General features: G+C 42.9%; 1 protein-coding gene across 3 annotated transcripts in view; it reads right to left on the reverse strand.

The window, feature by feature from the left end:
• The window catches only part of LOC126267000 (uncharacterized protein ZK1073.1), a 556,825-nt gene that overhangs the window by 86,835 nt on the left and 451,522 nt on the right, over window positions 1-18,468 (reverse strand). The window contains exon 1 of one of the 3 annotated variants that reach the window (XM_049971760.1): window positions 17,879-17,963. The exons of the other annotated variants lie outside the window; for them this stretch is intronic. Within the exon in view, the coding sequence (XP_049827717.1) occupies window positions 17,879-17,899 (21 nt within the window). The 5' untranslated portion in view covers window positions 17,900-17,963. Of the gene's footprint in view, window positions 1-17,878; window positions 17,964-18,468 lie in introns of those variants that run through there. 3 annotated transcript variants of the gene reach the window in all.

The following is an 18,468-nucleotide window of genomic DNA, read 5'->3' on the forward strand; positions in this document are numbered from 1 at the left end:
CCTCAACCCTCTTGACTTTCATTTATGGGGGCATTTGGAAGCTCTTGTCTACGCAACCCCGGTACCAAATGTAAGAGACTCTTCGTGCTCGTATTGTGGACGGCAGTGATGCAATACGCCATTCTCCAAGGCTGCATCAGCGCATCAGGGATGTCATGCGACGGAGGGTAGACGCATGTATCCTAGCTAACGGAGGACGTTTTGAACATTTCCTGTAACAAAGTGTTTGAAGTCACGCTGGTACGTTCTGTTGCTGTGTGTTTCCATTCCATGATTAATGTGATTTGAAGAGAAGTAATAAAATGAGCTCTAACATGGAAAGTAAGCGTTTCAGGACATACGTCCACATAACATATTTTCTTTCTTTGTGTGTGAGGAATATTTCCTAAAAGTTTGGCCGTACCTTTTTGTAACACCCTGTACATGGATTAGCCATCTTGACTTGAAATGTTTGTTTATAAAACTTACAGATCAGTTAATGACAGCACAGATCTCTTGAAACCGGTAATCAATAAAAAGGTTTACGAGTGATCTTGCCGTAGCCGATATTTCGGAATGATGTAACAACTCAGATCGCCCCCAGCAACTGACTCAATGTCAGACTATAAAAAAGTCTGCGAGCTGACGTCCGAGTACAATTGAATTGCCACAGTAACCTAGTTCCAGTCCCTTCCACCCCCTTTTCAATGCCATTTCCCCTCTCTAGCGAAACGTGCGTCCTTACCGAACTGAGGTGGTTATGGGCGCAGCATGTAGTTAAGTCTGAAGAAGGCCAGTCAAAATCGGCTCAAAGTCTGCGAAACTTTTTCCTTGTGCGGTAATTGCAGCACCATCAGCAAATATGAATCTCCCCGTTCCAAGATGTTGTGGTTGAACATGTGTGTTAATGCTACACAGTAGCAGAGAAAGAGGTAATAAATTTTTCTGACCCTGCCGTGGGCTCTTTTTCGCGTAAGATGCGAGCAGTCAATCAGTGGGCCAGTGCTCCGCTCGCGCCCAGCCATCTCACTCGTGTGCTGCATTTTGCGTAACTGGTTGTAGGAGCGGATCTGAAATGTGAACATCTTCGGAATATTGGACAGTGAATCGTCATTCACGATAAGAGTCCTTCTTTCAACAACTTGCAGATCAACACACGGCTGTATTCATCACGTCAAATTAATTGACCGTCTTTGTTCAGTCGATTCAGTAAGGTGAAATACCTGCCTGCTCACTGGTAAGTTAATGTTTTGTTATTTATTTGACTGTGCATTGACCCAGCATATACACGCTAACGAAGGTCATGTGAGGCATTTACAATTGGAAAGCAACCTTTAACATCCATCTGTCTACATAAATAAAAAAGTAAATGTTCGTTTTGTTCAAAATAGTGTATTTGCGAAAGTTCTTGACCGACTGCTTTGAAATTTTGACACAACGTTGTATTTTTATACAGCCGTGTTTTTAGGTTCCTAATTCTTTAAAATATGATATGTAATAAAAGCATATGTAACGTTTTGAGTTTTTTTGTAACAACGTTTTCCTATTATTAAATTTGTATAAATGTATGTGTTCCACGAATTTTAAAAAAACAGGTAAATAAAAACACGAGCGTGTGCCAATGGAATGTTGTGTCCAGATTTCAAAGTAGGCGGTCAAAAACTTGCGGGGATTTGTGAATATAAGTACAAACGTAGATGTTCGTTTCTTCAAGGTCTCAAGTCTCCGAAACTTCTTCACGGATGCTTTAAAATTTTGACACAACGTTGCAGTCGAAATCTCAGGTTCTTTTATATACCTACTAAAACGCCATCTGATATATATATAACAAAAGGTGAAACGTTATAAAAATGTATAAGTCGGTTCGTTCGAAATTGTTAATCTCCGAAAGTTCTTAATCGATTGCTTCGAAATTTTGATACAACGTTGAAATCTATTACAGGCGTGTTTTCAGGTGCATAATTCTTCAATATATGATTTTTTTTAATACGTATCTTTCGGAAATAGTTCAAATTTTTTCACGTTATTGTAATAAACGTTTAAATAGCGAGCACAACAGCAGTTACTCGTGTGCTTGTCTCTGGATTGTTCTCAGAATGTAACAGCACTTCTTCCTCAACGTTAGGTGTACACACCGGCAGCGGTCTGCCCGTATTAGCCCTGCTTACCATCGATGGTTTCCGAGTCGAGAATGTACTGCAATAAATGTACGATAATGTGACGCCTACTTGCAGGGGAACGTTCATACTACACTTCGTGCAAACAGGGGCGAACACTCGTATGCGCAGAAGGGGACATGCACGACAGGGGAGGAAGCAGCGGACGAGGCGGCACGAACACAGGTAAGAAAATGTAAGCGGGCCAGTTTTCCAAGCCCAGCCATGTGAAAACGTAGAGGCTGGTCGGGAACCGTAGCTTCACTTTTAAGAACTTCACAGATCTTTAGAGTAATTGCCTCCACAACTGCACATTACAAATAAAACAATTCATCGCTTGACATAATACTACCGATCTTTCACTGTCACTATTTTCACACACAAAACACATCTCCAGCGCTTGGTCCAGTAAATCTGCACTTGAAATATACTGCTCTTCAATTTCCTTTACATGCTCACAGCGTATCTTCCAATCTTCTTTTGTTACGGAAGCAATTTGTTCATCTATTAAGTTTTAATAACGTACCCATTCTGAACCTCACGATACGTTCAGAAACGGCGTTGTTGACTCATGCCCGTAGCAGCATCGAAGGATTCGATTCTGGATGGTATGGTGGAAGTCGTAACACAGTATGCCCATGTTACGTTACAATACTGTCTATTTCATAAATACCCTGGCCTGTATTGTTCATTCTGATTAACGAATTTAACTGGGGCCTGTCATCGTTGAAAGGAATTCTCATATGTTAACCAGAACATCATTTCTCTCCTCGTGGAGTTTGACGTTGAAGCGTTAGTCAGTAGCTTATTGTGATAAGAAACGCCACGTGTAACAGGGATTGTGGATATATTAGGTATTAATCTCTCCCTGAGTCACTTTTCATAATTTAAGAAAACCACATCGTCGTCATAGTCCCCTGTTTTCTGCCCAGATATAAACCTTACATAGGCAGTCGATACAAAACCGTTCTCCCCGCCATCATGGATGATGATAATTGTGTTTCCTTTCGAAACAGGCTTCAACACACCCCGTATTTAATTGTCACTCCATCCGTACGATTCTGTGTGGGAAGTATAAATACACCGGCGCAAAAAAAAATCACAGTACTAAAAATATTTAATGCAGAGTTAGGAAATTTCGGGCTTACATTTCTGTAGGCAAAATACACTACTGGCCATTAAAATGGCTACACCACGAAAATGACGTGTTACAGTCGCGAAATTTAACCGACAAGAAGAAGATGCTGTGACATGCAAATGATTAGATTTTCAGAGCATTCACACAAGGTTGGCGCCGGTGGCGACATCTACAACGCCCTGACATGAGGAAAGTTTCCATCGATTTCTCATGCACAAACAGAGGTTGACCGGCGTTGCCTGGTGAAACGTTGTTGTAATGCCTCGTGTAAGGAGGAGAAATTCGTACCACCGTGTTTCCGACTTTGATAAAGGTCGGATTGTAGCCTATCGCGATTGCGGTGTATCGTATCGCGACATTGCTGCTCGCGTTAGTCGAGATCCAATGACTTTTAGCAGAATAGGAGTCGGTGGGTTCAGGAGGGCAATACGAAACGCCGTGCTGGATCCCAACGGCCTCGTATCACTAGCAGTCGAGACGACAGGCATCTTATCCGCATGGCTGTAACGGATCGTGCAGCCACATCTCGATCCCTGAGTCTACAGATGGGGACGTTTGAAACACAACAACCATCTGCACGAACAGTTCGACGACGTTTGCGCAGCATGGACTATCAGCTCAGAGGCCACGGCTCCGGTTACCCTTGACGCTGCATCACAGGCAGAAGCCCCTGCGATGGTGTACTCAACGACGAACCTGGGTGCACGAATGGCAAAACGTCATTTTTTTCGGATGAATCCAGGTTCTGTTTACAGCATCATGATGGTCGCATCCGTGTTTGGCGACATCGCGGTCAATGCACATTGGAAGCGTGTATTCCTCATCACCATACTGGCGTATCACCCAGCGTGATGGTATCGGGTACCATTGGTTACACGTCTCGGTCACCTCTTGTTCGCATTGACGGCCCTTCGAACAGTGGACGTTACATTTCGGATGTGTTACGACCCATGGCTCTACCCTTCATTCGATCCCTGAGAAACCCTACATTTCAGTAGGATAACGCACGACGGCATGTTGCAGGTCATGTACGGTCTTTTCTAGATACAGAAAATGTTCGACTGCTGGCCTGGCCAGCACATTCTCCAGATCTCTCACCAACTGAAAACGTCTGGGCAATGGTGGCCGATCAACTGGCTTGTTACAATATGCCAGTCACTACTCTTGATGAATTGTGGTATCGTGTTGAAGCTGCATGGGCAGCTGTACCTGTACAAGCCCTCCAAGCTCTGTTTGACTCAATGCGCAGGCGTATCAAGGCCGTTATTACGGCCAGAGGATGTTGTTCTGGGTACTGATTTCTCACTCAGGATCAATGCGCCCAATTTCGTGAAAATGTAATCACATGTCAGTTCCAGTATAATATATTTGTGCAGTGAATACCCTTATATTATCTGCATTTCTTCTTGGTGTAGCAATTTTAATGGCCAGTAGTGTATTTAACATTGCAAGATCACAGGTTAACGTAAGCGCGACGTAAGTCATTGCAAATGTGAACTGCAGGTACATTAATAACCGGTGCAACCGACAAAATATTGAATGCAGGAATGCAAACATGCTTTCATTGTGTTGTACAGCAGCCGGATGTCAGTTTGTGTGATGGAGTTCCATGCCTGTTGCACTTGGTCGGTCAATATAGGAGCGATTAATGCTGTTTGTGGGTGATGATGGAGTTGTCGTCCGATGATGTCCCATATGTGCTGTATTAGAGACAGATCTGGTGATCGAGTGGGCCAAGGTAACATATCAGCACTGTGCAGAGCATGTTGGATTGAAAATGCGGCATGTGGGCCAGCGTTATCCTGTTGGAAAACACCCCCTGGAATGCTGTTCATAAATGGCAGTGCAACAAGTCGAATCACTAGACTGGCGTATAAACTTACAGTCATTTTGGTATGATAACTACGAGAGTGCTCTGGCTGTCATACAAAATCGCACACCAGACCACACCTCCAGGTGTAAGCCCAGACTGTCCAGCAAGCAAGCAGGGTGGTTGCAGGCTCTAAACTGGCCTCCTTCTAAACAACACTCGACCTTATCTGCCAGCGAGGCAGAACCAGCTTTCATCGGGAAACACGACAGACCTTCACGTTGCCCTCCAACGAGCTCTCGCTTGACACCACTGAAGTTGCAAATGAATGTGGTTTGGGGTCAGTGGAATGCACGTTACAGGGCTTCTGCCCTGGAATCATCCTTGAAGTAACCTATTTCTAACAGTTCGTTATGTCACTGTGGTGCCAACTGCTGGTCAAATTGCTGCTGCAGATGACGTACGATGCACCAGAGCCAAACGCCGAACATGATGGTCTTCCTTTTCGGTAATGCCACGTGGTCGTCCGAGGTCCGGTCTTCTTGCGACCGAACATTCTCTTGACCACCGCTGCCAGCAATCATGTACAGTGGCTACCAAGTCTTTCTGCAGTATCGCAGAAGGATCATCCAACTTCTCGTAGTTCTAACTCAGCAAGGTGTTGACAATGGTATCTTTGTCACCTTAAAGGCATTCTTGACTAAAATCAACGCACCACGGCCATTCGAAAAGGTAACTAATGCCAACGAACGTTACAGTGTGTATCTAAAGAAAACCTGAATAGCATCGTCGTATTTGGGTTACTTGCGCCACTCTTATGCGACTGGCACGAAATGTGAATAGATATCATCTTTAAGACGTAGAAGCACGCCTACCAACTTTCGTTTGTGACGCACAGCTCTTCTTGGTGTTGTAATTTTTTTCGGTCAACGTATTTTTCGTTCATATAGACAATTGGACGGCACCATGTCTGTACTCCCCGATACTTTTTAAGTGAGCAATTCGTTTTGCGCTGATACTACTTTATTCTTGGAGAACTTTTAGGTTACTTGTCATCTTCTTACGAAGTATTTTCATACTTCTAAATTTCATTAATCTCAATAACTTTTCATGAATTTCCTTAAAATTGCGTCTTCTTTTATCTGTAATGTAGTAATAATTCAGCGCGCAGCGAACGACTTGTTCGTCAGGAACTGTCAAAACTGGCCCTCCAAGACCTTCTGGCCCATTTGCGAGGCGTTGAAATATCGAGGATTCCCCTGTCTGGAGTCTCCCCAGTTCTCTCTTGATTCGCCGAACGGGAGTTAACGATACATCAGTTGCTCGGCCACTTCTTTCAATGTGGAGTTAAGTTTCAATGGATCGCCTAGAATAGCTTCTTTCTTTTCTTTTTTTTCATATTATTGGCTGTCACGAGTTGCCCATTCAGTCAGCTCAGCACTGGAATGTCAGCTGTGTCAATACGAAAGTAAAGACAACACAGCACCCAGTCCCCGAGCGGAGACAATCTCCTACCCGGCTGATAATTGGATCAGCGCCGGCTTCTTTCTTCATTAACTGATAGACACTATCACCTTTTAGGCTCAACAAGCGGACCGCACCACCTGACTTGATGGTAACACATCCGACACTTGATATCGACTGCGCGGAGTCTACTGCGTATCGTGTTTACGGTGTTCACGACTGTCTGCATGAACTGTACATTCTCTGGGCTCTTCGACTATTGCTTCAGCCGCACCGTAAACAAAATGTAAGTCTCGCAGTTCCCGATGTGTATCGCGCTCCATGTTGACACTGCAACTGTTATGCAGCCACATGAGTCAGTGTCGAAGCGAGGCCCATGAGAAAGATAGGTCTTGGTGCCTACGCCACGGCATGTAACAAGACGAGTGCCAGGGGCCGCCTCCGGCAGGGAGCGAGTAACTATTTTAGACGAGTTTGCATGTAAATGTATGCAAGCTCTCGACAGCACAGGACGAAGTTAAGACCTTTAGTGGGTACCTTATCAATTACGCCGCGCGGAATGGCCTCGCGGTTTGAGGCGCCATGTCAAGGATTGCGCGGCCTCTCCCGCCGGAGATTCGAGTCCTTCCTCGGGCATGGGTGTGTGTGTGTGTGTGTTGTTCTTAGCATGTTAGTTGAAGTAGTGTGTAAGTGTAGGGACCGAACACCTACAGTTTGGTCTCCTAGGAATTCACACACATTTGAGCATTTTTTCAATTACATAATTGCTTTCCCGAGGGTCCTGAACGGAAACGAGCGTTCGCAAAGTGTGGCAGACAAGCCCACTAGTGTGACGTCACAAGTTCGTTGCAGGGCCCGTTGTTGTTGTTGTTGTTGTCTTCAGTCCTGAGACTGGTTTGATGCAGTTCTCTATGCTACTCTATCTTGTGCAAGCTGCTTCATCTCCCAGTACGTACTGCAGCCTACATCCTTCTGAATCTGCTTACGATTTTTACCCTCCACGCTGCCCTCCAATACTAAATTGGTGATCCCTTGATGCCTCAGAAAATGTCTTACCAACCGATCACTTCTTCTAGTCAAGTTGTGCCACAAACCCCTCTTCACCCCAATTCTATTCAATATCTCCTCATTAGTTATGTGATCTACCCATCTAATATTCAGCATTCTTCTGTAGCACCACATTTCGAAAGCTTCTATTCTCTTACTGTCCAAACTATTTATCGTCCATGTTTCACTTCCACACATGGCTACACTCGATAAAAATACTTTCAGAAACGACTTCCTGACACCTAAATCAATACTTGATGTTAACAAATTTCTCTTCTTCAGAAACGCTTTCCTTGCCATTGCCAGTCTACATTTTATGTCATCCCTACTTCGACCATCATCAGTTATTTTGCTCCCCAAATAGCAAAACTCCTTTACTACTTTAAGTGTCTCATTTCCTAATCTAGTTCCCTCAGCATCACCAGACTTAATTCGACTACATTCCATTACCCTCATTTTTCCTTTGTTGATGTTCATCTTATACCCTCCTTTCAAGACACTGTCCATTCCATTCAACTGCTCTTCCAAGTCCTTTGCTGTCTCTGACAGAATTACAATGTCATCGGCGAACCTTAAAATTTTTATTTCTTCTCCATGGATTTTAATACCTACTCCGAATTTTTCTTTCTTTTCCTTTACTGCTTGCTCCATATACAGATTGAATAACATCGGGTAGAGGCAACAAACCTGTCTCGCTCCCTTTCAAACACTGCTTCCCTTTCATGTCCCTCGACTCTTATAACTGCCATCTGGTTTCTGTACAAATTGTAAATAGCCTTTCGCTCCCTGTATTTTACCCCTGCTTCCTTCAGAATTTGAAATAGAGTATTCCAGTCAACATTGTCAAAAGTGGTTTCTCTAAGTCTACAAATGCTAGAAACGAAGGTTTGCCTTTTCTTAATCTAGCTTCTAAGATAAGCCGTAGGGTCAGTATCGCCTCACGTGTTCCAACCTTTCTACGGATTCCAAACTGATCTATCCCGAGGTCGGCTTCTACCAGTTTTTCCATTCGCCTGTGAAGAAATCGCGTTAGTATTTACAGCCGTGACTTATTAAGCAGGGCCCGTATTTCTCGCGAAAATTTGGAAATTTGTGGTATACCCATGTGCGCGAGGGAGGATTCGACTCCGATGAGGGATGGGGGAGTGGGGGGGGGGGGGGGGGGGGAGCCGCGCGAACGTTGGCATGGCACCTGAGACCGTGCGGCTACCCCGCGCGGCGTTTCTCGCAAGCCGTGTGTCGAAGAGTATGTCTTCCAAACATATTACATATCTCAAACTAATGTTTGGTGTAACAACGTTAGACACAACGGCATTTATCTGCTCCACTCGTGTATTATCTACACACTCTCAGTGCTCACGCATTATGGTTTTCCGGCCCACAGTTGCTTTACGAAATATATTTGTTTTTGTCTCATGTATCACCCATGGTAGTCTGCGCACTAAATGTTAGCACACCCTGCGGATGTTCAAAGTCAAATTGTTCCTCAGTTGCGTCTATATACATAGAGACGTGTTCCGTCTATACAACTATAATGAAGCCAATAGTTTCTCACTATCGCAACGGAAAATAGTCGCAAAAAAGAAGAAGCAACCAAAGAAAAACAAAAAATTATTCATTTTGGGGATGTGATAAATAAAAGAATTTAATAATGAGGCACAAATAGTATTTAACGTCTGTGTTAAATCTTTTGACAGATTAATCAGAATTAAATTTTGGTCAATATTACAAGAAAATGAAATCGCTGCGCAACATTGGATGGGGGGCATAAAAAGCTTATACAGCGAAACTATATTTGTAACAAAAACAGGGAATAAAACACATAAGGACGGTATTATAACTAACCAACGAGTTAAACAATGTTGCTGTATTTTCTCCAGTTATATTCAATGCAAAATATGAGTAGAAAAGACAAAAATAATGGCATTCCGAGCAAAATAAGAGGTGCGATCAAAAATAGTGACAGAAAACAAAGTAATCGGGCGAGTAAGTCATTTTAGTTACAAGGCTGTGACATATCTACTGATCATGATAAAGATGTGAAGAATAAAACGGCAAAATTTCAAGGTGTCTATGCAATAACGAAAAGAACATTACACAAAAAAACAACTAAAGAAACGTAATCGAAATTCTTCAAAACACTAGCTGTTTCAGTGCTACTTTACGTATTTGAGGCTTGGATAACAAACAAGAAAGACATTAATAGAAAATTGATTTCAGAAATGAAATTTCTCAGGCCAAATAAAAAAAACTAAGATATCAGAAATGATCTTAAAATATTTGCAGCAACATAGAAAGCCGACACGTACAAACAGAAATGGGAGGATGATATAAACAGAATGCAACAAGGCAGATATGCTAAAAAAGTTTTGCAATATATACCCAAAGGGGTAAGGGATATAGGTCGACCTACACTATGTGATTAAAAGTATCCGGACACTCCCAAAAACATACGTTTTTCATATTAGATGCATTGTGCAACCACTTGCTGCCAGGTACTACATATCAGCGACCTCAGTAGTCATGGGACGCTCCGCGGAACTCACGGTCTTCAAACGTGGTCAGATGATTGGCTGTCACTTGTGTCACACGTCTGTACGCGAGATTTACACACTCCTAAGCATCCCTAGGTCCACTGATTCCGATGTGATAGTGAATTGGAAACGTGAAGGGACACGTACAGCACAAAAGCGTACAGGCCGACCTCGTCTAATGACTGACAGAGATCGCCGACAGTTGAAGAGGGTCGTAATGTGTAATAAGCAGACATCTATCCTGACCATCACACAGCAATTCTAAACTGCATCAGGATCCACTGCAAGTACTATGAATGTTAGGTGGAAGGTGAGAAAACGGATTTCATGGTCGAGCTGCTGCTCATAAGCCACACATCACGCTGGTAAGTGCCAAACGACGCCTCGCTTGGTGTAAGAAGCGTAAAAACTGGACTACTGAACAGTGGAAAAACGTTATGTGGAGTGACGAATTACGGTACAGAATGTGGCGATCCGATGGCGAGGTGTGGGTATGGCGAATGCCCGGTGAACGTCATCTGCCAGCGTGTTTAATGCCAACAGTAAAATTCTAAGGCGGTGGTGTTATAGTGTGGTCGTGTTTTTCATGGAGGGGGCTTGCACCCCTCGTTATTGTGCCTCTGCACAGGATTGCATTGATGTTTTAAGCATCTTCTTTCTTCCCACTGTTGAAGTTCAATTCGTTAACCGACTAACCTGCACAGAGTCCTGACCTGAACCGTATAGAACACCTTTGGGATGTTTGGAACGCCGACTTCGTGCCAGGCCTCACCGACCGACATCGATACCTTTCCTCAGTGCAACACTCCCTGAAGAACGGGCTGCCATTCCCCAAGAAACCTTCCAGCACTTGACTGAACGTATGCCTGCGAGAGTGGAAGCTGTCATTAAGGCTAAGGGTGGGCCAGCACCATATTGAATTCCAGCATTGCCGACGGACGGCGCTACAACCTTGTAAGTCATCTTCAGCCAGGTGTCCGGATAGTTTTCATCACATAGTGTATGAAACTACGGAGCTAAGAAACTGAAAGCGGAACTGGCTCCTAGAACCTAATCCATGAATGTGGATTACTATGATGATGATGTGATGATAATGATGATGCTTCATGACCAGACAAAAAACATAAAAACCCTTGAGAAGGTAGAGCGTGCTTCAGTTTGAATAGGACAACAACACGAATTTCTTGCAAGTGTAATAAGGAAGCTAACGAGATTTGAGTGGCAGACAATTCATTCTGCAGGGGCAAAGGCTTGAGTTTCAATAAAGCGTGGGACCCAGCGCTCAGATTACTTGAATCGCGTCGGAAAACATGTCAATGATCTCTCTCTATTCTCAGTCAAATGTCTGTTAAGGGTTGTTTTTTTTTTGGCGAAATGTATAGGTATTGCAATGCTACATTTTCTTTACTCGTAGGCTGTTTACGATTTTTTTAAGGGTTTTGTAACACTGTAGATATACTCGGAACACTCACAGGATCACTTTGTTGTCTGGCGGTCTATGTGTCTGTTCGACTGTTAAAAACCCTTTTTCGCAGGAACTTGCAGACGTACCAAGTTGAAATTTATGTCACATACAGAGGTCTATGGTCTCTTGGAAACGAAAAACGTTGAAGCTTCTAAGTCAATGCATTAAAAAGATACGGCTACTTACGTCACATATTTTAATACTCGCAAACTCACTCATTAAAACCTATAGGATACTTCCCGTTGGCCTACATCATAAAATTTGGCAAGAAGGAAGGTTTAATAGTATGAGCAAAGGAACAAATACGAAAACTGTTAATTTGTAATTATATTACCGAAAATATTTATTTTGTCATTTGGTATCCGATGCCAGACTTGAAATTAAAACAACAAGCAGTTCTGAATTCAGGCTGACTGCGTCGCAATGGAAAAATCAGACATCGGTCAAGGAATGGCTTTATTGCTCATAAGCCGCGTTTCAGAATTTATCCAATATCAGATATCCAAGAGCGATTAGTCATATTGATAAGGCGTTTCCAGTTGTATGTGAAACAAACTTCCGCAGACTAGTTGGCTATAAGTGGCAGCGAAATCGGTCTGCAGTCACCTTCAAATGCCGGCTCTCTGAATTTCCTCAACAGTGTTCCCCGAAAAGAACGTCGCCTTCCCTGCACGAATTCCCGTTGCAATTCCCGAAGCATCTCCGTAATACTAGAGTGTTGCTCTAAAAGCCTGCCTCTGAACAGCTTCGGTGTCTTCCTATAATCCGACCTGGTCGAGCAGCACTCAAAGTCTCATCTCCTGGATTTCCTACCGTTTCGCAGTTCCTTCAGTTCCTACTGTTCATAGCCAATAAATTATGGTCAGAGCCCACATCTTCTCTTGGAAATGTCTTACACTTCAAAATCTGGTTCTGAAATCCCTGTTTCACCATTATATGATCAACCGAAAACTTCCAGTGTCTCCAGGTCTCTTCCACGTATATTGCCTTGTTTCATGAATCTTAAGCCGACTTATTTTATGTAGTTAGAGGACAACGCAGCTGTATTCGTAGATTACACTGTAAGAAATACTGTAGCCATCAACAAATTTTTTAGAAATAATAATAATAATAATAATAAGCCAAAAACTTCATTCTTGGTCCCCCTCTCTTATTGTTTTCTCTTTTGATCTTGTTCACATCGACCTTTGTGACCGAGAGGTTCTAAGCGCTTCAGTCCGGAACCGCGCTGCTGCTACGGCCGCACGTTCTAATCCTGCCTCGAGCATGGATGTGTGAGATGTCCTTATGTTAGTTAGGTTGAAGTACTTCTAAGTCTAGGGGACTTATGACCTCAGATGTTAAGTCCCATAGTGCTTAGAGCCATTTGAACCATTTTTTATCTTGTTCACATTGCTTACCCGTTTTTCATATAGCTTAACCCAATTTTTCTCAGAATTTCGAAGATCTCGCACTATTTGGCTTCGTCGAACGCTTTTTCCAGGCCGACAAATCCAACGAACGTGTCTTGATTTTTATTTAGTCTAGCTACCATTATCCTACAAACAAGTGTGAATAAATTTTTCAGTTTGAAATTAACCTCAATTATAAATGGACACTATATGTAATGGGGCCATCTATAAAGTGTGAGACTGAAGTAAGAGAACGAATGGTTTTTTTTTTTTTTAAATCGAGAATAGTATCTTTAAAATCACATTATAAAGGAAAGCATAACAAACAAAACACATCAATAAAATAAATATTATTTTTATTTTGATGTTATCGTAACAATTCACATCAGAATTGGCTGTAGCTATGCTTCATTTACTTAAAACTGTTTTACATAGAAGCGCAGCACATGAATGAAAATCCACATTATGTGCAGAGATACGTTGGATACACATCTGAAACTCAAGAACTCTTAAGAAAACAAGCTTTTGCGTGGTTGAAGCAAGTGATATCCCTAGCATCTAGGTTGTACTCGTAAACGTATTATACTTAGTTCGTTTTGGTTCTCTAGAACGGACATCTCCATTCCTTGAAGTTCGCGATTCTGTGCTTCACTATCATACTATCCACGTAACAGTTAATTGTATGGAGTATCAAATTCTTATCTTCAGCAGAACTACATGATGCTATCCGAGCAGGTTTAAAGGCCGGTGGTTGCCGCACGGGTTGACCACTCACTGTGAAACATAGAAAATTGAATTCACTATCCATAGTGAAATTTTCGCTCTCCAGTCTGCACCGCTGTGGGGCTTCGTGACACATTAAAACATCTTGCCCTGTCAGAATTCGAACCTGCAATGTTGTCCTACCCGTGCAGGATTATTACCAACTTCAGTCAAATTTCAGCGTCGAATTAGTAAGGGGGCACTTTGGTGTAGATTCTGAAAGAGTAGTCTCTTCTTAAGCGATAAAATTTATTTTTAATTCTAGAACTAATAAATTAATTTGTGCACACCAGTATAGTCACCCAAGTTGTATGGGCAAAGGGTTGGTGATTTCAAATAGCGTACAAATACTTTATTTAACAGCCACAATCGCAGTGCTATTGCTGGTTAGACATGAAGGTGTCTCCTACTACCATCCCACAGTTTTCGCGAAAGAACTGTCGAAGACGGTCTGTTTTTTAGTAGAAAGACGTCTGTCTTACAATGAAATAGTAATGTTGAAACCAGTAATAGTAGTTGACCGCACGTTGTTAGTGTGACTAATGAATATAGAGATTTATACCAAGACAGCTGGTGATACGTTCTCTGTAGATGATAATATTTCTGCCCCTTCCCCCTCCCAAAAAAAAATTCTTCGTGTACTACGAACCTTGCTAGGTGGGGTGGCATGTACGCCTGAACGGTATAAATATTCACCCCGTAGGTGCAAACACAACGAATGGGTAATTGTGGAAAGGCCAGACTAACCTGTGGTCCCTCAGGAGGAGGAGCAGTCTTGATAAATAGTTTCAGGGGCAACACTCTGAATGATTAACTGATCTCACCTTGTAACATCACCGGCGAACGGATGAAAACAAGAGGCAACTACAGCCGTTACTTTCCCCGAGTGCATGCAGCTCTACTGTATGGTTAAATGATAGTTGCATCTTCTTGGGTAAAATATTCCGGAGGTGAAGTAATCCCCCTTTCGGATCGCTGGTCGGAGACTACCCAGGAAGATGTCATCAGGAAAAACGAAACTGGTATTCCACGGATCGCAGCGTGGAATTTTAGATTCATTAATCGGATAGGTAAGTTAGAAAATTTAAGAAGCGAAAAGGATAGGTTGAAGTTAGATATAGTGGGATTTAATGAAGGTCGGTGGCAGATTGAACAGGACCTCCGTCAGGTGAGTACAGGGCTACAAATACAAAATAAGATAGGCGTAATTCAGGAGTACTTCTAATAATGAATAATAAAATAGGATTGCGGGTAAGCGTTAAGTGAACAGATTATCGTTGTCAAGACGGACGAATCCAACAGCCACGACAGTAGTACAAGTTTATATGCCAAATAACCTCGCAGACGATGAAGAGACAGGGAGCATGTGTGATGAGATAAAAGTAGTTCAAACATGGTTCAAATGGCTCTGAGCACTATGGGACTTAATATCTGAGGTCATCAGTCCCCTAGAACTTAGAACTACTTAAACCTAACTAACCTAAAGACATCACACACAACCATGTCCGAGGCAGAATTCGAAACTGCGACCGTAGCGGTCGCGCGGTTCCAGACTGAAGCGCCTAGAACCGCTCGGCCACATCGGCCGGCTAAAAGTAGTTATTCGGATGGTTAAGGGAGAGGAAAAATTTATTATGGATTCGATAGTAGGAAAGGAAAAGAAGGAAAAATAATAAGAGAATATGGACTGGTGGAAGGGAATGAAACAGGAAGCCGCATGGTAGTATTTTCCGCAGAGCATAAGTTAATCATCTCTGACACTAGGTTTAATTACACTGTAGGAAACAATGTAACAAGCCACATGTTTCTTTTAGGAATGATTATATTGTTCCGTTACTAGTTTCGGAATGTGCTCATCGTCAGATGGTAGCATTGATATCTTGGCAAGTTTTATAGTTGTGTCCTAAAATTTTTATCTGTCACCTATCATTTCTTTCACCTCCGACAATGTTTCTCTACAGGCAGAACGCCAAGTATCATCAGAGTTCGGAGTCCACTTAATCTGTTGGTCCCGCTCTAATTGGCTTGGTGACTCAGCTCAAAGGTCAAAGGAAGGGAACGCATTACCGCTTCCAACAGAAAGATGCCTTTTAAAACATTTTGGTGTTCAATATAACATTCGGCTTGATGACAGCTTCACTTTTTGCATAACTTTAAAATTAATTTGTAAAATTAAACGACGTCATTATTTTCAGGAGAACATTGTTTCAAAAAATTAGATCCTCTTGTGTTTTCATAACCGTTTTTAATATTAAGTTTTAGCGAAATCCTAAGGGGTAACGTTAATGCGAATACAAAGTATCCATGATCAAATTCTTTTTATATAGAATACACCTTTTAATGCAATATTATTTTTTGTATAAGAAGTGAAAAAGTGAAAGCCGTTGCCAAAATTTCCTTAGTGAGATGCAGCTGGAAACAAACGAGATTCGTCATCTTTTACGAGAACAACAAACTGTTACCGTTCCGTTCTCGAGAGCTGCCGACAAGAACCGGTCCCCACAACGTGAAAAGGGAATTGTTCTTCTCGGATTTGGTACTTGAATACTCACCGTCAGAGCTCAACGGTACCGAGAAAATGTTGAGTCCAACAACTCTTGAGTTTCGGTTCACAGACTGCGCAACACTACAGCACGGTCCAGTTCGCAAGCAGGTACAGGCGCATAAGAGTACGACAGCCGCTAAGACAGCCAGAGGGAGGTTTGGAAAGAACTGACGTACTCTAAATTATTGACTGATTTTGTTGTTTACTTTTTTATTTTAATGGCACAGTCACACGAGCATTTCACAATGCCGTCACAATTTTCCCACCAGGCAGTGGTCATCTTCAGAGTGGCAATAGATAAAAACTTACATTGCTTTAGTATTATTAATTATTGCTAGTTTCCAATAATTTCGTTGTTTAATGTGTCCTCATAACGATATGCCCATGAACCACTTCCCCATCTCATCATGTCCCCTACCGGTCAGGGAAGCAGAGAACATACGCTTTTGAAACGTCGTGGTACATGAGAATGCTGAAGAGTAGAATGACAGAGCGAGCAAGTAATAAGAAGGTACTGAATCGAATTAGGGAAAACAATTCATGAAAAAATTTGACTAAAAGAAGGGATCAGTTGATGGAGACACCCAGAGGCATAAAGGAATCAGTTTGGTCGTCGACGGAAGTGTGATGGGAATAATTGTGAAGTGAGACAAGTGGATGAATGCCGTAGGCAGTTTCAATTGCATGTAGGTTCCAGTAATTATTCCGAGGCGAAAAGGCTTGAACGCAGTAGACTGGCGTCCAGGGCTGCACCAAACCAATATTCGGACTGAAGATCACAATGGTAATAAACTGATGTAGGTGACTGCTTAGTAATTTTTATAGATTCTGTAATGATCATTTGTTTCCTTTAGAGCTGCTCTCTACCAAAACTATTCTTTCGTTTTAGTACAATAGATAAATGAAGTAGTAAATGGTGGGGTAGCATTTACTATTAGTAGTACTAGTAGAGAAAGAAACGTAAATGAACATGTAAGAGAGAAACTAGGAGCTGCGACTTCTCTTTTTTTTTCGTTTTTGTTTGTTTGTTTTGCATATCAGTAGAACAGCATATCATTCTGTGTCAGTCCGTTGTGTATTCAATATCCCTACAAAATATAAATTGCATTTTTTAAACAATAAAAATTAGTTGATGGTATAACTTCAGCGCTTTTATGTAACCAAAGCAGTTACTTCTGATGCAAGTACCGTTTACATTCACAAACATTAAAAAATCTACATTACTATTGCTGTTTTTGTAATCCATAGTAAGTTATTCATCACGATCAAAGGCAAGAGTTTTCTGTTATTATCGATAAGTGGCCAAAGCTACCAGGAAAACTACCGTACTTGTGATACCCTACGGTAGTTTTACAACTCTAGATCCTCTATCTGTTGACCGTCTCAGATGACCATTGTCTCGCTGAAGCTGATTACGGCACTGTGGTATAAAATATAACAGAGATCAAGGGACGGTGGGAAATTTACCAGCCACCGTGATCCGAGTAGCGCACAGTGGCCGGACGCAGCTGGGTTCTCTCAAGAGCCGTGAGCAGCCGTCGCTCGCTAGGAGCGGAGCGTATTGCGCGCAGCGCCCCGGCTACGTACCGCCAGGTCCGCGGCCGCCATGGCGCCGCCCCAGTCTCAGCAAATCTTCCGCCTCCCCTGCCGCCACCGCCGCTGCCAGCCTACTGGTGACCGGGAGGCCTTAGGACGGGGGCGCTCACCGCCGCGGCCACCGCGCATGCGCCGGCGTCGCTCCGAGGGGTGGCGGCGACGGCGGCAGCGACGGCGGTCACTCCAGGCCCCGAGATAACGACGCGGCCCACCCACGCTTTGGAGCACGATCAGCGTGCGTCCGCGAGGCTCACCTCTCCAAACGACGGAAGGGTAGGAGCACAGACAGCAGCGGCGGTTCACGAGACAAGAGAGAAAACTTCCTGGCCTTGCTCCGGGGCTGTAAAAGTTATGACTAAATTTTGTATGGTATATATTCTGTACTGACGTGAGACATACCCACGACAGAGTATTCGATACTCTATACTAGACCAACTTGCGTACGAATGTCTGAAACTTGCTACTGAGCAATGTGCACGCTAGTGTCTACATCTACATCTACATGATTACTCTGCAATTCACATTTCAGCGCTTGGCGGAGGGTTCATCGAACCACAATCATACTACCTCCCTACCATTCC

The sequence above is a fragment of the Schistocerca gregaria genome, chromosome 4 (assembly GCF_023897955.1).
Source record: "Schistocerca gregaria isolate iqSchGreg1 chromosome 4, iqSchGreg1.2, whole genome shotgun sequence".
In the NCBI taxonomy this organism is placed as follows: Eukaryota; Metazoa; Arthropoda; class Insecta; order Orthoptera; family Acrididae; genus Schistocerca; species Schistocerca gregaria.